The sequence below is a fragment of the Nycticebus coucang genome, chromosome 15, assembly GCF_027406575.1.
Source record: "Nycticebus coucang isolate mNycCou1 chromosome 15, mNycCou1.pri, whole genome shotgun sequence".
Lineage (NCBI taxonomy): Eukaryota > Metazoa > Chordata > Mammalia > Primates > Lorisidae > Nycticebus > Nycticebus coucang.
In genome coordinates, this window is record NC_069794.1 from 13619340 (window position 1) to 13641200 (window position 21861).

The following is a 21861-nucleotide window of genomic DNA, read 5'->3' on the forward strand; positions in this document are numbered from 1 at the left end:
CTTCTCAGGCGGGGGTACGTGTGGACTTGGATCTGCAGGGGATGGGGGGGTGTGTTGCCTGTAGTTCCTGTGCCCTGGTCCTTCTCAGGCGGGGGTACGTGAGGACTTGGATCTGCAGGGATGGGGGGGGGTGTTGCCTGTAGTTCCTGTGCCCTGGTCCTTCTCAGGCGGGTGTACGTGTGGACTTGGATCTGCAGGGGATGGGGGGGGTTGTTTGCCTGTAGTTCTCTGGTGCTCTGGTCCTTCTTCAGGCGAGGGGTACGTGTGGACTTGGATCTGCAGGGGATGGGGGGGGTGTTGCCTGTAGTTCCTGTGCCCTGGTCCTTCTCAGGCGGGGTACGTGTGGACTTGGATCTGCAGGGGATGGGGGGGGTGTTGCCTGTAGTTCCTGTGCCTGGTCCTTCTCAGGCAGGGGTACGTGTGGACTTGGATCTGCAGGGGATGGGGGGGGGTGTTGCCTGTAGTTCCTGTGCCCTGGTCCTTCTCAGGCGGGGGTACGTGTGGACTTGGATCTGCAGGGGATGGGGGGGGTGTTGCCTGTAGTTCCTGTGCCCTGGTCCTTCTCAGGCGGGGTACGTGTGGACTTGGATCTGCAGGGATGGGGGGGGGTGTTGCCTGTAGTTCCTGTGCCCTGGTCCTTCTCAGGCTGGGGGTACGTGTGGACTTGGATCTGCAGGGGATGGGGGGGGTGTTGCCTGTAGTTCCTGTGCCCTGGTCCTTCTCAGGCGGGGGTACGTGTGGACTTGGATCTGCAGGGGATGGGGGGGGGTGTTGCCTGTAGTTCCTGTGCCCTGGTCCTTCTCAGGCGGGGGTACGTGTGGACTTGGATCTGCAGGGGATGGGGTGGGGTGTTGCCTGTAGTTCCTGTGCCCTGGTCCTTCTCAGGCGGGGGTACGTGTGGACTTGGATCTGCAGGGGATGGGGGGGGTTGTTGCCTGTAGTTCCTGTGCCCTGGTCCTTCTCAGGCGGGGGTACGTGTGGACTTGGATCTGCAGGGGATGGGGGGGGTGTTGCCATGTAGTTCCTGTGCCCTGGTCCTTCTCAGGCGGGGGTACGTGCGGACTTGGATCTGCAGGGATGGATGGGGGGGTGTTGCCTGTAGTTCCTGTGCCCTGGTCCTTCTCAGGCGGGGGTACGTTGTGGACTTGGATCTGCAGGGGATGGGGGGGGTGTTGCCTGTAGTTCCTGTGCCCTGGTCTTCTCAGGCGGGGGGTACGTGCGGACTTGGATCTGCAGGGGATGGGGGGGGGTGTTGCCTGTAGTTCCTGTGCCCTGGTCCTTCTCAGGCAGGGGGTACGTGTGGACTTGGATCTGCAGGGGATGGGGGGGGTGTTTGCCTGTAGTTCCTGTGCCCTGGTCCTTCTCAGGCAGGGGGTACGTGTGGACTTGGATCTGCAGGGGATTGGGGGGGTGTTGCCTGTAGTTCCTGTGCCCCTGGTCCTTCTCAGGCAGGGGGTACGTGCTGGACTTGGATCTGCAGGGGATGGGGGGGGGTGTTGCCTGTAGTTCCTGTGCCCTGGTCCTTTCTCAGGCGGGGGTACGTGTGGACTTGGATCTGCAGGGGATGGGGGGGGGGTGTTGCTGTAGTTCCTGTGCCCCTGGTCCTTCTCAGGCGGGGGTACGTGTTGGACTTGGATCTGCAGGGGATGGGGGGGTGTTGCCTGTAGTTCCTGTGCCCTGGTCCTTCTCAGGCGGGGGTACGTGTGGACTTGGATCTGCAGGGATGGGGGGGGTGTTGCCTGTAGTTCCTGTGCCCTGGTCCTTCTCAGGCGGGGGTACGTGTGGACTTGGGATCTGCAGGGGATGGTGGGGGGGTGTTGCCTGTAGTTCCTGTGCCCTGGTCCTTCTCAGGCGGGGGTACGTGTGGACTTGGATCTGCAGGGGATGGGGGGGGTGTTGCCTGTAGTTCCTGGGCCCTGGTCCTTCTCAGGCGGGGGTACGTGTGGACTTGGATCTGCAGGGGATGGGGGGGGTGTTGCCTGTAGTTCCTGTGCCCTGGTCCTTCTCAGGCAGAGGGTACGTGTAGACTTGGGATCTGCAGGGGATGGGGGGGGTGTTGCCTGTAGTTCCTGTGCCCTGGTCCTTCTCAGGCGGGGGTACGTGTGGACTTGGATCTGCAGGGATGGGGGGGGTGTTGCCTGTAGTTCCTGTGCCCTGGTCCTTTCAGGCGGGGGTACGTGTGGACTTGGATCTGCAGGGGATGGGGGGGGTGTTGCCTGTAGTTCCTGTGCCCTGGTCCTTCTCAGGCGGGGGTACGTGTGGACTTGGATCTGCAGGGGATGGGGGGGGTGTTGCCTGTAGTTCCTGTGCCCTGGTCCTTCTCAGGCAGAGGTACGTGTAGACTTGGATCTGCAGGGGATGGGGGGGTGTTGCCTGTAGTTCCTGTGCCTGGTCCTTCTCAGGGCGGGGGTACGTGTGGACTTGGATCTGCAGGGGATGGGGGGGGGTGTTGCCTGTAGTTCCTGTGCCCTGGTCCTTTTCAGGCGGGGGTACGTGTGGACTTGGATCTGCAGGGGATGGGGGGGGTGTTGCCTGTAGTTCCTGTGCCCTGGTCCTTCTCAGGCGGGGGTACGTGTAGACTTGGATCTGCAGGGGATGGGGGGGGGTGTTGCCTGTAGTTCCTGTGCCCTGGTCCTTCTCAGGCAGGGGTACGTGCGGACTTGGATCTGCAGGGGATGGGGGGGGTGTTGCCTGTAGTTCCTGTGCCCTGGTCCTTCTCAGGCAGGGGTACGTGTGGACTTGGATCTGCAGGGGATGGGGGGGCGTTGCCTGTAGTTCCTGTGCCCTGGTCCTTCTCAGGCGGGGGTACGTGTAGACTTGGATCTGCAGGGGATGGGGGGGGGGTGTTGCCTGTAGTTCCTGTGCCCTGGTCCTTCTCAGGCGTGGGTACGTGTGGACTTGGATCTGCAGGGGATGGGGGGGTGTTGCCTGTAGTTCCTGTGCCCTGGTCCTTCTCAGGCGGGGGTACGTGTGGACTTGGATCTGCAGGGGATGGGGGGGGTGTTGCCTGTAGTTCCTGTGCCCTGGTCCTTCTCAGGCGGTGGTACGTGTGGACTTGGATCTGCAGGGGATGGGGGGGGTGTTGCCTGTAGTTCCTGTGCCCTGGTCCTTCTCAGGCGGGGTACGTGTGGACTTGGATCTGCAGGGGATGGGGGGGGTGTTGCCTGTAGTTCCTGTGCTCTGGTCCTTCTCAGGCGGGGGTACGTGTGGACTTGGATCTGCAGGGGATGGGGAGGGGGGTGTTGCCTGTAGTTCCTGTGCCCTGGTCCTTCTCAGGCAGGGGTACGTGTGGACTTGGATCTGCAGGGGATGGGGGGGGTGTTGCCTGTAGTTCCTGTGCCCTGGTCCTTCTCAGGCGGGGGTACGTGTGGACTTGGATCTGCAGGGGATGGGGGGGGTGTTGCCTGTAGTTCCTGTGCCCTGGTCCTTCTCAGGCAGGGGTACGTGTGGACTTGGATCTGCAGGGGATGGGGGGGGTGTTGCCTGTAGTTCCTGTGCCCTGGTCCTTCTCAGGCAGGGGGTACGTGTAGACTTGTATCTGCAGGGGATGGGGGGGGGTGTTGCCTGTAGTTCCTGTGCCCTGGTCCTTCTCAGGCAGGGATACATGTGGACTTGGATCTGCAGGGGATGGGGGGGGTGTTGCCTGTAGTTCCTGTGCCCTGGTCCTTCTCAGGCGGGGGTACGTGTGGACTTGGATCTGCAGGGGATGGGGGGGGGTGTTGCCTGTAGTTCCTGTGCCCTGGTCCTTCTCAGGCGGGGTACGTGTGGACTTGGATCTGCAGGGATGGGGGGGGTGTTGCCTGTAGTTCCTGTGCCCTGGTCCTTCTCAGGCGGGGGGTACGTGTGGACTTGGATCTGCAGGGGATGGGGGGGGGTGTTGCCTGTAGTTCCTGTGCCCTGGTCCTTCTCAGGCGGGGGTACGTGTGGACTTGGATCTGCAGGGGATGGGGGGGTGATTGCCTGTAGTTCCTGTGCCCTGGTCCTTCTCAGGCAGGGGTACGTGTGGACTTGGATCTGCAGGGGATGGGGGGGGTGTTGCCTGTAGTTCCTGTGCCCTGGTCCTTCTCAGGCGGGGGTACGTGTGGACTTGGATCTGCAGGGGATGGGGGGGGTGTTGCCTGTAGTTCCTGTGCCCTGGTCCTTCTCAGGCAGGGGGTACGTGTGGACTTGGATCTGCAGGGGATGGGGGGGGTGTTGCCTGTAGTTCCTGTGCCCTGGTCCTTCTCAGGCGGGGGTACGTGTGGACTTGGATCTGCAGGGGATGGGGGGGGGTGTTGCCTGTAGTTCCTGTGCCCTGGTCCTTCTCAGGGGGGGTACGTGTGGACTTGGATCTGCAGGGGATGGGGGGGGTGTTGCCTGTAGTTCCTGTGCCCTGGTCCTTCTCAGGCAGGGGTACGTGTGGACTTGGATCTGCAGGGGATGGGGGGGGTGTTGCCTGTAGTTCCTGTGCCCTGGTCCTTCTCAGGCGGGGGTACGTGTGGACTTGGATCTGTAGGGGATGGGGGGGGTGTTGCCTGTAGTTCCTGTGCCCTGGTCCTTCTCAGGCGGGGGTACGTGCTGGACTTGGATCTGCAGGGGATGGGGGGGGGTGTTGCCTGTAGTTCCTGTGCCCTGGTCCTTCTCAGTGGGGTACGTGTGGACTTGGATCTGCAGGGGATGGGGGGGGTGTTGCCTGTAGTTCCTGTGCCCTGGTCCTTCTCAGGCGGGGGTATGTGTGGACTTGGATCTGCAGGGGATGGGGGGGGTGTTGCCTGTAGTTCCTGTGCCCTGGTCCTTCTCAGGCGGGGGTACGTGTGGACTTGGATCTGCAGGGGATGGGGGGGGTGTTGCCTGTAGTTCCTGTGCCCTGGTCCTTCTCAGGCAGGGGGTACGTGTGGACTTGGATCTGCAGGAGATGGGGGGGGTGTTGCCTGTAGTTCCTGTGCCCTGGTCCTTCTCAGGCAGGGATACATGTGGACTTGGATCTGCAGGGGATGGGGGGGGTGTTGCCTGTAGTTCCTGTGCCCTGGTCCTTCTCAGGCGGGGGTACGTGTGGACTTGGATCTGCAGGGGATGGGGGGGGTGTTGCCTGTAGTTCCTGTGCCCTGGTCCTTCTCAGGCGGGGGTACGTGTGGACTTGGATCTGCAGGGGATGGGGGGGGTGTTGCCTGTAGTTCCTGTGCCCTGGTCCTTCTCAGGCGGGGGTACGTGTGGACTTGGATCTGCAGGGGATGGGGGGGGTGTTGCCTGTAGTTCCTGTGCCCTGGTCCTTCTCAGGCGGGGGTACGTGTGGACTTGGATCTGCAGGGGATGGGGGGGGTGTTGCCTGTAGTTCCTGTGCCCTGGTCCTTCTCAGGCAGGGGTACGTGCGGACTTGGATCTGCAGGGGATGGGGGGGTGTTGCCTGTAGTTCCTGTGCCCTGGTCCTTCTCAGGCGGGGGTACGTGTGGACTTGGATCTGCAGGGGATGGGGGGGGTGTTGCCTGTAGTTCCTGTGCCCTGGTCCTTCTCAGGCGGGGGTACGTGTGGACTTGGATCTGCAGGGGATGGGGGGGGGGTGTTGCCTGTAGTTCCTGTGCCCTGGTCCTTCTCAGGTGGGGGTACGTGCGGACTTGGATCTGCAGGGTATGGGGGGGGTGTTGCCTGTAGTTCCTGTGCCCTGGTCCTTCTCAGGTGGGGGTACGTGTAGACTTGGATCTGCAGGGGATGGGGGGGGTGTTGCCTGTAGTTCCTGTGCCCTGGTCCTTCTCAGGCGGGGGTACGTGTGGACTTGGATCTGCAGGGGATGGGGGGGGTGTTGCCTGTAGTTCCTGTGCCCTGGTCCTTCTCAGGCGGGGGTACGTGTGGACTTGGATCTGCAGGGGATGGGGGGGGTGTTGCCTGTAGTTCCTGTGCCCTGGTCCTTCTCAGGCGGGGGGTACGTGTGGACTTGGATCTGCAGGGGATGGGAGGGGAGGGTGTCAGTTGTTTGTGGGAGAGTCACCCAGGCATTGGTGCAACCTGTGTATTTGGGGCACACTTGACTTTGACCCTGCCTTTGAGGTCACTCCTCTGTCCTCACAGTGGTCTGCAGAACCATGTCCCAGCACGCCACCCTGTGTGGCCCAAGGTGTCTACACGGCTTTTATCTCAGGATGCAGTCTTTGCCCACGGAGTGGGCTGCTTTCTTTGTATAGGTGGCATCCAGTGCCATGCTCACCCCCAGTCTTGTTGCTCAAGGAGAGGAGACTTCTTGGAGGTGAATGTTGGGCAGCAGCGGGGGTGCACTTGTGTCCTGACCGCCACCTGCTTCAGCAAAGGCTGAGCTGTGTGGTGTCCTGACTCCTGGCTGGGACTAGGCTGTAGGCTCAGCGTCTTTGCAGGTGAAGTGGGTAGGAGGGCTGAGGAGCAGGCAGGCCTTTCTAATCTGAGGGCCATTGCTCAGAAGAAATTCTCAAGATAGTTGGCAAAATGATACCTTTTCTGCCAGGGAGATTTACTCCTCAGAGGACACTTTCAGGCAGAATCTTGGGGTTCCTGTTTGAAATTGGTCATGTTAGGCATTAATTTTCTTCTGGCCAAGGGCGTGACACTATGCAAGAGTTGCTGAAGGATGAGACTGCCTGCACAGGCAACACTGGTTTGCTTAGTGTCCTGTTGTCCTGTCGTAGTAGGAGACTCCCCTCTTGCCAAGGGCAGCTTTTAGCCAGCTATACACTGCTGACCCAGAGGCAAAGAACTCTGAAAGATGCAGGACATTTGAGCAGATGCAGGACAAGCAAGGACCACTCGGTGTACAGGCGGCAGATTCCTGGAATGGTCTCTTGGGAAGATAGTAAAGGAAAGAGTGAAAACAATTGTTCTCCGAGCTGCCTTAGACAAGGAAAGGAAAACAGGCAATTCATTAAAATACAACATTCCTCTCCAGAGTATAGAATGTCAGTCCAGCCCCCAATGTACACTTCTGTCCTACAGTGACCTCTGTTGAACTCTATTACCCATTGTTGTACAGGGAATCACTCCAGCATTTGGTGACCTGAATGAAACAAGGATGATGTTGTATTTCTCACTGTTCCTAGGGATGACTGAGGGGTTTTCTTGTTGATCTGACTGAAGCTCATTTGTGTGGCTGGGACTGGGCTCGGCTATCAGGGATAGCTAGGGGAGCAAGGGTGGCTGGGCCTCTCACTCCAGGTCCAGCGCTTAACTAAGTGTGCCTTGGTTCTTCTCCATGTGGCCTCTCCAGCAGTCCAGGACAGCCCTCTCTTGCGTTGATGGAGGTTTTCCAAGAGGGCAGAATGAAAGTGGCAAAGGTCCCTTAAGGCTTAACCTTGGAAATGGTACCCTGTCATGGGAAATTGCAAAGCTAGCCCAGACTCAAGGTGTGGGGAAACAGACTCTGCCTCTTTTTTTTTTTCCCAATTATTTTTTATTAAATCATAACTTTGTACATTGATGCATTATGGGGTTCAGGGTACTGCTTTCAATATACAATGTGAAATGTTTGCATTGAACTAAGTAACACATCCATCACAATTATACTCATTTCTTAATAGTTTGAAATGTACCATTGCATCATGCACATTAGGCGAGGTCCCCCAAATACCCTCCCTCCTCCCATGTCCCCCCCCCCTTTTCCCTTCTACTTTCTGGACTATAGTTATGTCTTGCCATTCATAGGAGTGTGTAGGTGGTTATATATTGATTTCATAGTAGTATTGAGTACATTGGATACTTTTTTCCCCCATTCTTGAGATACTTTACTAAGAAGAATATGTTCCAGCTCCATCCAGATAAACATAAAAGAGGTGAAGTCTCCATCTTTTTTTTTTTTTTTTTTAATAGAGACAGAGTCTCACTTTATGGCCCTTGGTAGAGTGCCGTGGCCTCACATAGCTCACAGCAACCTCCAGCTCCTGGGCTTAAGCGATTCTCTTGCCTCAGCCTCCTGAGTAGCTGGGACTGCAGGCGCCCGCCACAACGCCTGGCTATTTTTTGGTTGCAGTTCGGCCGGGGCCGGGTTTGAACTCGCCACCCTTGGTATATGGGGCCGGCATCTTACCGACTGAGCCACAGGCGCCGCCCAGTCTCCATCTTTTTTTATGGCTGCATAGTATTCCATGGTGTACATATACCACAATTTGTTAATCCATTCATGGGTCGATGGGCACCTGGGCTGTTTCCATGTCTTGGCTATTATGAATTGGGCTGCAGACATTCTGGTGCAGATGTCTTTGTTGTAAAATAATTTTTGATCATCTGGGTATATAGTAGAGGAATTGCAGGATCGAATGGTAGGCCTACTTTTAGTTCCTTGAATGTTCTCTAAACTTCTTTCCAAAAAGGTCATATTAGCTTGCATTCCCACCAGCAGCAGACTCCTGCCTCTTGATGGGAGCAGCAGGTAAAGTCACACGGGTACGGACATGGTATTGGTTATTACTGGAGCCATTGTTGTGACCGTCTGTTAGCTTGCCCTCCAGTCCCACAGGTTCACACGTGTACAAGGCATGCCTCCCCTCACCCCCAGCTCTCTCTTCCTCAGTCAGTCTCAGCTGGGAGTCCTTTCCCTGCATCAGGGTTGTGCCGGGTGGGCTGCTAGCTCCTTGGCTGTGGCTTTTCTGCATTCAGAGCAGCATCTTGACAAACACTAGTAACACACAAGGGGAGGGTGACTGCAACAGTTACTCCTATTTAGGGGTGGGGAGGGCCAGGAGGCACCTGGCAGGAGGCTACCCATACAGGCAACCCTGCTCTGCTTAGTGCCCTGCTGTGGATGTCCAAGCTGGGCATGTGCTGTCAGGCCTTTGTTGGGGCAGCACCTAGCTGCTAGCATCAGTTTTGATGTCAGTTGTCTATGGAGTAACCAAGACCTAGTGTTGGAACAGCGCGCTTCCTGTTTCCCACAAGTCTATGGGTCGCCTGGGTGGCGTTGCTGGACTCTTCTGGGCTCTGTAGCCAGCTTGTGGCACAATTGAGACCCGGTGGCCTGAGGTGACCTCATACGTGTACTGGGACCTTGGCTGGGCTCTGGGAAGTGGCTTGAGGCATCTCTCTGACCACACCGTCTTTTCCTCCAGGCCTTTCGTGCCTTGTAGTCTCCCTGTTCTGAGAAGTGAGCTCTGCAGGCCCCCTCAGGGCTAGAGCATAGGGGCCTGCAGCCCCCATATTATGATGTTTGACCATCATGGAACAAGACTGCCAGACTCAGGGGCTGGAGCTGCTGTCTGCCTTGTCCTGCTGGAAGGAGTGCCAGAGTCACACTCTCAGGGGTGTGGACCAGAGAGGTTGGATTCACTGGCAATTATATTTGTAGCAGTCTCTCACGTGGTCCTCAACAAATTTTTAAGGGCTTAGATAAAGTCTTGTCAGGGACATTTAAAATAAACTCTCAAAAAGGAAATGGCACTGTTTTCTTAGTTGGGAGTGGGATGGTTAGCAGAGGGGTGGTTGGCTAAAACCATCCAGGCCGTGCTTTGGTGGCACATCACCTTGTCAAGCTGCCTGGCTCCTGTCCAAATTTTCCTGAGCAGTGGCTCTCCAGGTGTGGTCCCTGGAGCAGTAGCATCTGCACCTCCAGGAATGGCTTTGTCCTTGGGCCCCCACCCGATTAACTGTTCAGAAACTCAGGGTAGAGCCAGGCAATCTGTGGTCTAGCAAGCCTTCCAGGAGGGTTTTTGGGGGTGGGGGGCACGGTGTCAAATGATCCTTTATTGAAACATTTTTCCTAGTGCTTTTTAACTGGCTGGGCATTCCACGGCACCACTGTTGATGTCATCTATAATGTCATGGGGGTGGCTGCCATCAACATTGCAGCCCACCAACTGGGCCATCCCCAGAAGAGTTCTCTGGCTACAGATGGGTGCTGCATCTGTCTGGCAATGTTGGCAGTCTCATTAAAAGTGGTATTTCCTTTGTGTTTAATGTTTTCTGTCTCTTGGTGGCTCTCTGAGGGCTTTGATGATGAGGGCAGAGGCAGAAAGTACCCCTTCAATCTGGGCCTGTCTGTTCTGGAGAGTCAGTTTCACTCTAATCCTGAGATCCTTCTAGTCACCGGTTGCCTTGGCCATGTGATCACCATCCTTTTTTGGAGACAAACCCAGGGGCCCAATTTTGGGAGCACCACTGGTACACCTTAGGTACACGACTTTGGTCTTGTTGTGGTTGAACTTAGGCGGCATGGCAGAGGTGGCTGGTGTCAGATACACCCAGATTAGGGATGATCGGAGTTGCACCTTGGCCTGCTCCAAGCTGAAAGCCCTTCCAGGGGATTTGAGAAACATTGTTCCTGGGAGCTAATAGTGGTGACTCTCTCCTGGATTCTGGAAGTCAGGCCCCTCCCGTCTCTCCTTGCCCTTTACTTTGAGCCTTTCAGGGTCTCGAGTCTCAGAGTTAGGCTGGTCTGCTGCATCTGACCTGGCTCTGCTTGTGCCAGTGAGCCTGGGGCTTTCTTGTCACTCAGATGTTTATTGCCCATCAGTCTCCTGCCACTCCAGTGCCCAAGCACGTGTCCCCATACTCCCTCAGTCTACAGTCTAGCAAAGGAGATGGTGTGGGACAGACCCAGACTGGTGGGGGGATTTGGGGGTGGGCAGTCCAGTTTAGCAGGGAAGTGATGAATTTGGTGCATGTATGTTGAGCTTGAAGTGTCTGCACAGAAAGAGGAGATTATCTAGCAAGTAATCCATCCTAAGAGTTGGAGCTTGAAGGTAGGGCTGGAGCTAGTGTGAAGGTAGTCACCCACGTGATCATTTAAAACTCTTCCCCTAAAGGTGCCTCATCCCCAGAATCAGTTGGCATGTTGTAAAAGTGTGGATTATTTTTCCCTCTCTGTCCCCTGAGTGAGAGTGTCTGCTGTGATCCAGCCAGGCCTGGGAAACAGGGCCCTCAACCCTGAAATCGGCTAGCCCCCTGAGGAGAGGGAGCCTTGGGGGGATGTCCTGGAGTAAGGGCTGGCATAGATGGGGTCTGTGTGAAGATTCTTCGGGAGCTGGGGGACTGTAAGAAGGCAGCAGAGAGTTGGCAGCAGATGCTGGAGGACAGGAAAGTGAGGAGGAGGAGGGTGTGGTTGACGAGGCTTCCAGCTCTGCCACTGCAGCATTGGTGCCTGGAGCCAGAGCGGGCTGGGCTGCAGCTGTGGGGACAACTGGGCAGGTCCAGGTGACTTTCAGGGAACTTCAAATCAAGGAGAGAGTGGAGGAGACGACGGGTCAGGCTGTGCTGCTGTTTGTTTTAAATGGGAGGAACCTGAATACGTTGCCAAGGGCAGCGCCAGCAGAGGTGGTGATGAAGGGGGAGCTGGGACGGGGAGCAGAGGAGGATGGATTCCAGAGCCCCGCTTTTGGGATTGGCCTTGAGGAAAAGGAGGGCCACCCCATCTCGCCCTGGAGGGAAGGAGGTAAGGGGCAGGGCTTGGAAACAACTAAGGAAGGAGTACATTTCATTGTTCTTAAAAAGGAAATCTTTTTCTTCCCTGAAAGTTTCCAGTCCTGGCAGCTGGTATGAGAGAGCAGGTTGAGTGGGTCGTGAGGCTCCCACCTGGGATTCTCGGCCATTTTTTGAGGACATCCCCCAAAATGACTTTGGAGGGTGCTCAAATGGAGTACTTCACAAGCGAGAAAATCCAAGGAGGGTATTGTTGGCTAGCCCCTGGGTCTGAAAACAGCCCTCACTTAGGCAGCTGACCCTGGGCTCTGACTGCTGGGCACAGATGTCTTGGTCTTGGACTGCTGGGTACACAGCCAGGCTCCCTGAGAGTGTGTGTTTAAAAGACATTTTGGAACATAGTTCCACGATGGGAAATAGTTTAGCGGTTCCTTAAGAAAAAAGAGTATATCTCTGTTAATCAGCCCCGATGTGTTTGGGGCAGTTCTTCAAGTGGAGATGAAGTTGAATGGTTACAGTTGTAAAAAGCAGATGTTTGTTTAGCTTTTTATGAGCTGGCATGTGGTTGAGGGGGGATCATGGCTAGAACTATAGGTTTCGTGATCCATGGCCATGTCCTTTTTTTTTCTTTTGGTGACCCCGGCACACATTTTATCTATAGTAAATGTCTAGCACAGATCTTCATCCGTTTTTAACTAGGACGGAGGGTGGGTCTCATATGCTGCTCTGCTCTTGGGTGTGCTGTTTCAGACATGGAGCATGACTTCTGCCCCCCGAGTGACCGTTCGCTCCTGCATCCCTCTTGGGTGCTGTCCTGGTTGGCATGCTGTGGCACAGCAAGGCCTCTGAATTAGAGGGGCTGACTGGCTTTCAGCAGTTCCCTGGAACTTAGGGCATCTCACCTGGGGCAGCAAGCGAGCGGCCAGTCCTGGTTGGCACCAGAGCTCACTTAGCTGCTGTAATGCTGCTGCGGTGCTGCGGTGACCGTGGTCCCTTGCTGCTCCGCACTGCGTCTCCTGTCCTTCTCCTTGCCTTCTTTCTTTACCTCCCTTCCAGTCTTTCTCCTCCTTTCCCCCTCTCGTTCCTTCTCTTGAGAATTTCAGCTGGTTCTGAGGGTTGTCCCGGCATCCTGTTCTCAGGGAAGATGTGTCTGCAGTGTTGGTGGCTTCTGAGTCCTCTCCAGTGCTATGGGTTTTGGGCTGGTCCTCGTTGTGGGCCACCACTGGCACTTTGGGCTGAGCAGTGACTTGTGTTGAAATGTGTAGTATCCCTAGCTTGGCTTGTAAATGTCCCTGTGGCCCCTCTGTTCTGTGACAGACAGACCTGAGGGGTGACGTTACTTACTGCCTCTGTAGGGAGCTCAGCTGTTGTTCTGACAGCTGGACTACTTGGAGATGCAGACTGCTTGATTTGCAGTAATCAAGTTGGAGGTAAAGAGCTGTTAGAAACTATTTCATATGTGAAACTTGGTAAACGGTCTGTGAAGCTAGTGAATGATGCCCCATGATTATATCAATGTACACAGCTATGATTTAATAAAAAAAAAGAAAAGAGAAGAAACTATTTCAAGGATACAACAGTTACACAAGAGAATACAGACTGCTTTTTGTTTTCTGGGATCTGCTTAGTAGGTGAAGGCAGTAGCTATTAATGAAGATATACAGAGTATCCTTTTTTTGTTGTTATATTTGGGGGATAGGGTGGGGAGAAGAATGGAATTTTTGCTTGGACCAGAGTGATTTTTCAATAAATCTACATATCCTGATGTTCAAGTTAAGTGTTTATATATAGACTTTTATTTATTCATCCAAAAGCCTCGGAGCCTTTCTATTTTTTTTTTTTTTTAATCTAGCTGGGTAGTTGTTCTTGTTACGCATTTGCTGCATTTAATAGTCTAAAGTACACATGCGGGTGACACTGAGGATCTTCCGTCCTGAACCTGGAGAAACGTAGTCACAGCCAGTGTGGTCTCTGACTTGGAGAACAGACCAGTTGCCGAAACGCTGTCATCCGTAACGTTATACATCAAAAAAGCAGCCATGGCACCCTGAGGCATTAAAGTTTTCCTTCTTTTCCTTCTCTCCTACAGAACCTAAAAGCAGATCCAGAAGAGCTTTTTACAAAACTAGAGAAAATTGGAAAGGGCTCTTTTGGTGAGGTGTTCAAAGGCATTGACAATCGGACTCAGAAAGTGGTTGCCATAAAAATCATTGATTTGGAAGAAGCTGAAGATGAGATAGAGGACATTCAACAAGAAATCACAGTGCTGAGTCAGTGCGACAGTCCATACGTCACCAAATATTATGGATCCTACCTGAAGGTAAGGCTTAAAATAAGGCCGTCTTCCATGACGCAGCATTGACTGAGACGCGAATACAGCACAGCAGGTTTTCAGATGAAGGAGAAATATTTTGACCTTTGTGATCAAAAGAAGCTGGCTTTGACAGTTTTATAATCTTAAATGTCACCTATAGAAATAGATTTTCGCTGAAAGTATTTGATGTTGAAATTCTCTCTGAACTAAGACAGTGTTACTGAGATTTTGTCATCAAAAACAGTTTCTTATTAAGTTATAACAATAATCATTACTCACCTAATTTTAGGATGGTTTATGAGTAGTATTTAAAACTTAATGCTAACCCACGAGTATTAATCTTTCGATTTTTTTCAGTCATCACCTGTGGTTTGATGTTACTAATGGCTGAGAATTGATAATATTGATTAGTTAGCTAGGTTGTCTAGACTTTCAGGAATCCTAAGTAAATAGATAATCATTTCATTAAAATAGCAGTTATAATAATATAACACTATCATTTGTCTTTGATCACTTGGGTCTTTAAGTGGGAAAGAAAGTTTTATGACCAAAAATAAACAGTTTTATTTATCACTGTTGTGGTATCCTGTTCACCACCGAAGAAGTTCAGACTGCTCCTTCTGTTTTAAGTTCTTAGACGTACCTATCTTACAAATGTAGATAACTTTTAAAATGGTGTTTTAGAAATCTTAAGATACGGTGAAATTAACTCTGAAATAATTCTGTAGAAACCAGAACTTTATAGAAAGAAATTATTTCCCGAGGGAGACAGGGATAAACCTGAAAAATTTGGAGTAGGCCTCTTCTCCTGGGCTCGTTCCCTTAGTTCTCCAAGTTTTGCAGCTCACAGCCTGCTCTGATGTAAAAAAGGATAAGTGTTTTTGTGGAAATGTGAGAATAAGGTATAAGCCAAAGGATGGAAATTTGAAATGAATATTTAAAGGAAATCAAAATCAAGTGGTAATTTTTTTAGGTCAAATGTAGCATTTTGAAATGGAAAGAATGAGGTTCGGGGTCAGGTGTTGTGGGCGTGAATCTTGTTGTCATTTACCTTGGTGCGTGGTCTTTCATGAGTTTTATTATTTTTTTTAATCTACACTTTTATCATTTGTAAAATGGAAAATCATGGTATATACCTTATTGTTGCAAAAATTAAATGGACTTAAGTATATGAAATTATCTGACCTGCAGCAGGTACTTAATGAGTGCCAATTTCCTTCCTTAATTGATAGAATTTATTCATGCTGTGTCTCTTAAATTACATTGCAATGAAGGTAATTTGCAGTGAAAATATCCAGTGAAGTCATAGCAACAAAATCAAGACTGAAGAAAGGAGGAGGATTATGCCAGCAACAAGCCGAATGTTTCCTTGAGCTTGTGTCTTGATGGGGCCAAAAAGGGCAGCACTGTATGCTTTGTCACTCCTGTGACCCAGGAGGACACATACCGTCTCCAAGGGGAGTGCCAAGGCCGTCTGGATGTTAGATCTCTGTTAAGAACAAACACCGTATTGCTAGTAGCCTCTGTGAAATGACTTCAACGGTAGTGTCACAGTAAATTCAGAGGGCTTCAGTGATTCTCTTGCCTCAGCCTCTCAAGTAGCTGAGACTACAGGCACCCACAACACCGGGCTATTTGTTGTTGTTGTTGCAGTTGTCATTTTTGTTTAGCAGGCCCTAGCCGGGCTTGAACCACCAGCCTTGGTGTATGTGGCCCTACTCAACGAGCCTTATGTTGTATTGTAATGTGAATTTATATCACCTTTCACAAAGAAAGTGTGGAAGAGCCTCATGTATATTTGTGATTTATACCAGCTAATACATTTAAATGTGGTAATGAAGGATGAGCAATTTAAAGTGTCTTCCTCAACCTCAGTTCCTTAACAGAAGAAATTTTATTGCATACCTGAATAGATTGCTTTATTGTGGCTCAGATAAGGTGTTAACCTTTGGTATGTAATTAGAGATTCCCTCCAGTATGTCCTGTTCTTTTCTTAGTTGCTAATTCTAGAAAATTAGGTTCCAAATCAGCCTAATCTTTTTTTTTTTTTTTTTTTTTTTTTTGTAGAGACAGAGTCTCACTTTACTGCCCTCGGTAGAGTGCCGTGGCGTCACACGGCTCACAGCAACTTCCAGCTCTTGCGCTTATGTGATTCTCTTGCCTCAGCCTCCCGAGCAGCTGGGACTACAGGCACCCACCACAATGCTTGGCTATTTTTTTATCGTTGCAGTTTGGCCGGGGCTGGGTTTGAACCCACCACCCTTGGTATATGGGGCCAGCGCCCTACTCACTGAGCCACAGGCGCCACCCGAAATCAGCCTAATCTTGATGTAGGGTTGCCCAGTGTATTTTGTTTAGTTAATATAATGTTAGTTGCTGTAGCCCCTTCCAAGTATAATGACTCAAACACAATAGGAATTTGTCTCTTGCTGACCGGTTGCCCTGATCCAAACACTGATTCTAGAACCCAAGCTCCTTCTATCTTGTTTTCTTCTCTCTTCCACACATGATTGTGTTCAACCCCTGTAAGTCAGTGTGTAGGGGAAATGGGGAAGGTCACGTGTGGGAAGTTCTTTATGTGCCTAGGCTTAGACATAAATCACATTATTTCTGTCCATATTCCCCTGGCCAGGAGCTAGTCACGGGACCACACCCTACTTAGGGGAGACTGGGAAATGTCATTGAGTTCTGTGCTTATGGGGACAAGGAAATGGACTTGGCCACCGCTGGCTGGTCTTCTGAAAGTCACTAATCTGTAAAGGAAGTGGAGTGACTCATGGAATGGTTTTCTCCACGGGCTGCCTTCAAGTAGGGTGAAGTTTTGATAATGTGATCTAAAGTGCTAGTGAAATGTCAGTTTTGATAATTTTATCTAACGTGCTTTTATATATTTTATTTCCTTTAGGAAATTGTGCCATAGTATGTCAGCATTGTGAAACGTTTTCTTTGTTTTTTTTTTTTTTTTTCCAAACCATGTAAAAGACAGTTCTGTCTTATTTGGCTAAAAACAAAAGGAGCTGCTCTGTTAAACAATAATTAGTTATTGTAATTGAGCAGGACAGGAATCCAGATTTATAATTCTACCTGCCCAGTTTTGGATAATCCCTTGGCCTAGAAGAGGACCCTCCATGATAAATCAGGCTGTTCTTCCCTCATCTTGGTAGGTTTATGAACTTTGAACTAGTCTAGTCCTATCAAGTAGGGTACAGATTAAATTGATTTGTAAGACAAGGGGGTCCTTGACCCAAAGATGGAAATAGTTTGCTTTATGTGTTTTTTTTTTTTTGTTGTTGTTGCGATTTAAAAACACTTCCATAGCATTCAGAACTAGTAGTTCTTATTTGTTAAGAGGTGATTTTATAGAAGGCCTTAGGATCTTACCTTGTCTTAAGGGACTTTTATATAACAGGATTGGACAAAGCAGAGATCAGCAGAACTGGTCTCTTTATTGCTGGGTTAGCATTCAGAGAGCTCATAATTATGTTTTGGTTTTGTTCATCTAGTGTAGAAAAAGATTAAAAACAATGAGTGGATAAATATATTGAATGTTACTGAGGATCAAGACGGTGGTTTTAATTTTGACTGTAACAATGATCAAATCAAAGATCTGCTTTGTAGCCTATTTTTTTTTCCCCAAGGATTAAAACAAAAGCAAGGATGGATAGTAATGTGGGGGGAGGGGGAAGGAACAAAACGAGGGTAAAAATTTTATTTATATTGATGAATGTGAGGCCTGGAATGATCTTGAAGATTATCTTATACCATTAAGAAAAAACTTTATACATTGTAGTTGAATTTGGGGGAAATTAAACCAGTTAGAATATATAATCGTCCATAAGCATCCTTGTCCCAGCCATTATACCACTGGAGGTTTCTACCACAGAAACACCGTCCTCAAAGTCAGAGTGAAACTGGGGGTGAGGATGTGGGGGTGGAGTGTTGTGCTGGAGGGCAGGGAGGGGAGAGAGGGAGATAGGAGTTTTTTGTTTTGTTTTTTGAGTTGGGCTGTGAAAACAGAGACTCTAACAGAGGATGGGCAGTGCTGTAAGGGGTCCTGAGCCTGTTCTCTGTGCGTTCCTTCAGCGCTGGAAAGCTTGGGTTTCATATAGAGTGCCATCCCATCAGAATCCATACGTGTTGAGATTTACTTAATAATTATAGCTAGGATTTTAATCTCAGATCCTTAAGCCTGGTACTCAGCCGTCTGGGTGCTCCCTGGGCTGTTGACTTCCTTGAGGATAAAACGCAGATAAGTACATTTTTCTGCCTCTTTAACTATCTGAGTTATCTCAAGAGCTTTGTCCTCTTCCTCTGAGATTCTTTCTTCTGCATGATCTAATCTATTGTTGATACTTTCTAGTGCATCTTTAAGGTTGGGTCATAGTACCCTACTATACACCTGTATTACTCCTGTTTTCTTTCTTTCAGTGCCTTTCTTTTTTTGTCAATATTTCCTTTTACTCACCCCCTCTTCTTTCTTTTTTAAATCTTTTTTCCCTTCTTGCTCTTCAATTTTCTCTTCCTTCTGGTCCCCTACCAAAAGAACTCATTAAAACTTTAAAGAGCAAGAAGAAGTGAAAGAACAATTAGGGTAAGGAAACAGATGCAAAAAAGCACTCAAGAAGAAGAATCAGCAGAAAAATCCTGGTAACACGAAATACCAGTTCAGACTAACCCCTTCGAGGGATCGCGAGGTAGCTACAGTGGAGGACTCCTCCTATAAAGAAATGTGAGAAATGACGGACGGGGAATTTAAAATACAGACGATGAAAACAATGAAGGAAATTGGCTGAGAAAGTAGAAAATAACCATAAGGAAATCCCAAGACAATCAAATAAGAGATGAAAGATAGGAAGACTATAAAAAGGATACAGCAGAGCCGAAGGAAGTGAAGCGGTCAATTAAAGTATTTTTTTAATAAGGGAAAAATTACTTGTGCTATATGACTCAAAGTTCATGAGTCTTAAAATTTGTTAGCATGCTAAAAGTAAGATTTATCTTTTTATTTTATCATAAATTACTTAGAACTCTCAGACATCATACTGGCTTAATTAAAGCAAATCAGGTACAAAGAAAAAAAAGGAAAAACTGTCATTTTCAAATGTATCGTTAATAAGGAAACAAGCTGTAGACTAGTTGTCTTATAGTGGATTCTGGTCCCCAACATACAAGTACGTTTTCATCAGTTCCTAGAAATTGTCAGGGTAGTTTTATCTGTTGGATTCACCAGAAAATCTAATATAGGAAAGTCCCTTGGTGAGTTTTAGAAAATTACTAGAAGGCACAAATTAAATTATTCTGGTAAAGAGGTGATTGTGTGGGTACATTACACACTCATCATATTTATTATTTATTTATTGATGCAGAGTCTCACTATGCTGCCCTCAGTAGAGTGCTGTGGCGTCATAGCTCACAGCAACCTCTAACTCTTGGGCTTACGCGATTCTCTTGGCTCAGCCTCCCAAGTAGCCGAGACTACAGGTGCCCGCCCCCATGCCTGGCTGTTTTTTTTGTTGCAGTTGTCCTTGTTGTTTAGCAAGCCTGGCCAGGTTCGAACCTGCCTGCCTCGGTGTATGTGGCTGGCGCCCTAACCACTGAGTTACAGGAGCTGAGCCCATAATCTCACTTTAGAATAATTTTTCAAAGTTTTATTCTTTTTGACTTCAGGTTTGTCATTTGTTTTTTCCTCCTTTCCGTAATAGAAAAATCAATCATTTTACCTTAGGGGAAGAAATATAAAAAATAGTGATAAAAACAGTGCCATCTCTGTGAAGAAGCGGCTGTGCAGGTCACCGTCGCCTGCTGTCCTGGTTCATGCTTCTCATCCTGCGTCGCTGTTAGTGTAACAGCTGCCTGTGGCTTCACACGCACCCTAGGTTGGACAGTCAACCACTAAGCCGTATCTCTAGGGACACACACACACACACACACACGCTGCAGTTCTCTCATCTTTTGTATCTCAGAGAAGAAATACTCATCTGGGTACATGATAATGCATCCTGTTAGGAGTCAAGCCTGCATTTTATCCTCACTTACACCTCTCTCCCAGCTTCTTCGGGGCAAACCATTCTCTCCCACTGGCCTCTGGCTTCAGGCAGATTTAGGAATGCAGATGGGTTACTGGGTTTCTGAAAGCATTTCAGTTCAGACCTGTGCCTGGTATTTGTGAACTCCCTATGCCTCATTCATGTCTTTCCTCTTTCCAAGGACAGAATCCCAGGATTACTTTGAGATAGAGAAAGTGAGATACTATTTTAGTATATGTCGAGAGATGATTTGTACCTTATTTGAACTAGAATCAACAAACTAAATTTAAAAAGGGTCCAGAGAAGAAAGTTGGGACTCTGCCATGTGGACAAGTCCTTGTGCAGTCTGAGGGGTTTCTGTGGTTTTTACAGAGAAGGCAGCAGGAGCCACCGGAATCCAGCCTGTTGTGTGTCCTGTGTGTGCCTTTCCTTGCTGGAGGTGCCCGTGGCAGTGTGTGCAGGCACTTTTGCTTGTCACTACTTGGGGGTGTGGGTGGAGGTCAGGGATGTCCCATCATGTCCTTTGGTGCACAGGATGCTGGCCCCACAGCAAGGAATTGCTCGGTCCAGCTATCAGCAGTGCCACGTTGGGAAAATTGTGCCCTATAGAATGAGCAATGGTCTTTTGTCCCAGAGATAGGCATAAGCAATGGTATTTCTAGGGCTGATGTTTGGGACTCTGGGAATACCCTAACAGTATTTTGGACAGAGAAGCTCAGGGACCATGGTTGTACCCACCGTGACTTCTGTGGCTAGACCAGGTGTGGACTTGGCAAGCATTCTGAGCAGGATGGGTCCAGATTGGAGAAGGTAGGGCTTCAACGGGGCTGTCCAGGCTTTGCATACAACGACCTCACACAGCATTTGGCAGAATGGGACCTGAAAGATGCTCTTCTGGGTTACTTTTGTTCTGGACAAAATGCAGAACTATATGAGCTGCAGAAGCTTGCTTGCCAGAGGGATCGTTTAAGTGAACATTGACCATGACTCTTGTTGGTCTGAGGTTCATCATAAACTCAGCTTTATGCAGTAAAGCATTCGGTCTCAAAGGAAAGGGAACCACTCTCACCAGATGGTGTCCTAATAGGAAGTTCGTGACTGTCTTAGATACCTACTACAAAAGTTAAGAATCCCTGAGACTCTCCTTAGGGTCTGGCATAGTGATACTACGTGGAGATCTTCACCTCACAAGTATTTGCATGTTTTATAGCAAACTGATGATGATGAACCAGGGGTAATTATCTGGTTTTTAATTTTGATATTGGTCATTAGAGTAGTGTTAATGAATGAGAAGGTAAGTGAGGTGCTGATACCTTTTTTTTTTTTTTGGCTGTGTTTTAGTTTTTTAATTTAAACATCGTATGCTATTAGTGCTTTTAAAGCAGAGTCTTTTCCATTGTAGCCTCTTTGAGCTTCAGACTAACTTCGTAGCCAAGAAAGTGACCTGTTTTATTCTGTGACATACATTTTGGGTCATTTTCTTCTATTTCTTTCTCCCTTTGTCATCGTTGATCTATGCCAGACCCTTCCCTGTTTTAAAATGTGTGTATGTTTAATAGATAAAGGATAGTTTTATGTACTGTGTATGGGTTTATTTTCACCTACAACAAAATTAATTTATGTATTTATAGAAGTAAAATTCACTTTTTTAGGTGTACATTCTGTGTGTTTTAACACATATATAGATTCTTATAAGCACCCCCACTCCCTGCAGAGGGTGCAGGACACTGTCACTATTCCAGAGGATTTCTGAACCATCTTCCATCCCCGAATAGGTAAATAGCACACAAAACTATTCTCAAAGTTTTGGCTTTTCCAGAGTGTTATGGAAGGACACAGTGTATGGCCTTTTGTTAGTGGCTTTTTCCACTTAGTAGGATGCATGTGGGGTTCATATATGTATGAGTTGTTCATTTTTATTGTTGAATGGTACCATAGTATGGACAGCCACAATGACTTACTAAAAGACATTTGGTTTGTTTCCAGAATTTGGTGATTATAAACAATGTTGTTGTATGTACATAAGTTTTTTATTCTTCTAGGATAAATATCTGTATGTAGGATTGCTGAGTCATTTTGCAAACTTAGCATTCTAGAGTGGCTGTATCGTTTTACTTTTCACCCGCACTTGGGGTATTGTCAGTATTTTTCATGTTAGTTGTTTTAGGAGGTGTGTAA

The 21861-nt window shown here is 49.4% G+C and overlaps 1 protein-coding gene across 1 annotated transcript in view; it reads left to right on the plus strand.

Annotated features, from left to right (window-relative positions):
• Positions 1-21861, plus strand: part of STK24 (serine/threonine kinase 24) — a 137222-nt gene that overhangs the window by 60448 nt on the left and 54913 nt on the right. Inside the window, exon 2 of the mRNA XM_053563570.1 lies at positions 13433-13663. Within this exon, the coding sequence (XP_053419545.1) occupies positions 13433-13663 (231 nt within the window). The remainder of the gene's footprint in view (positions 1-13432; positions 13664-21861) is intronic.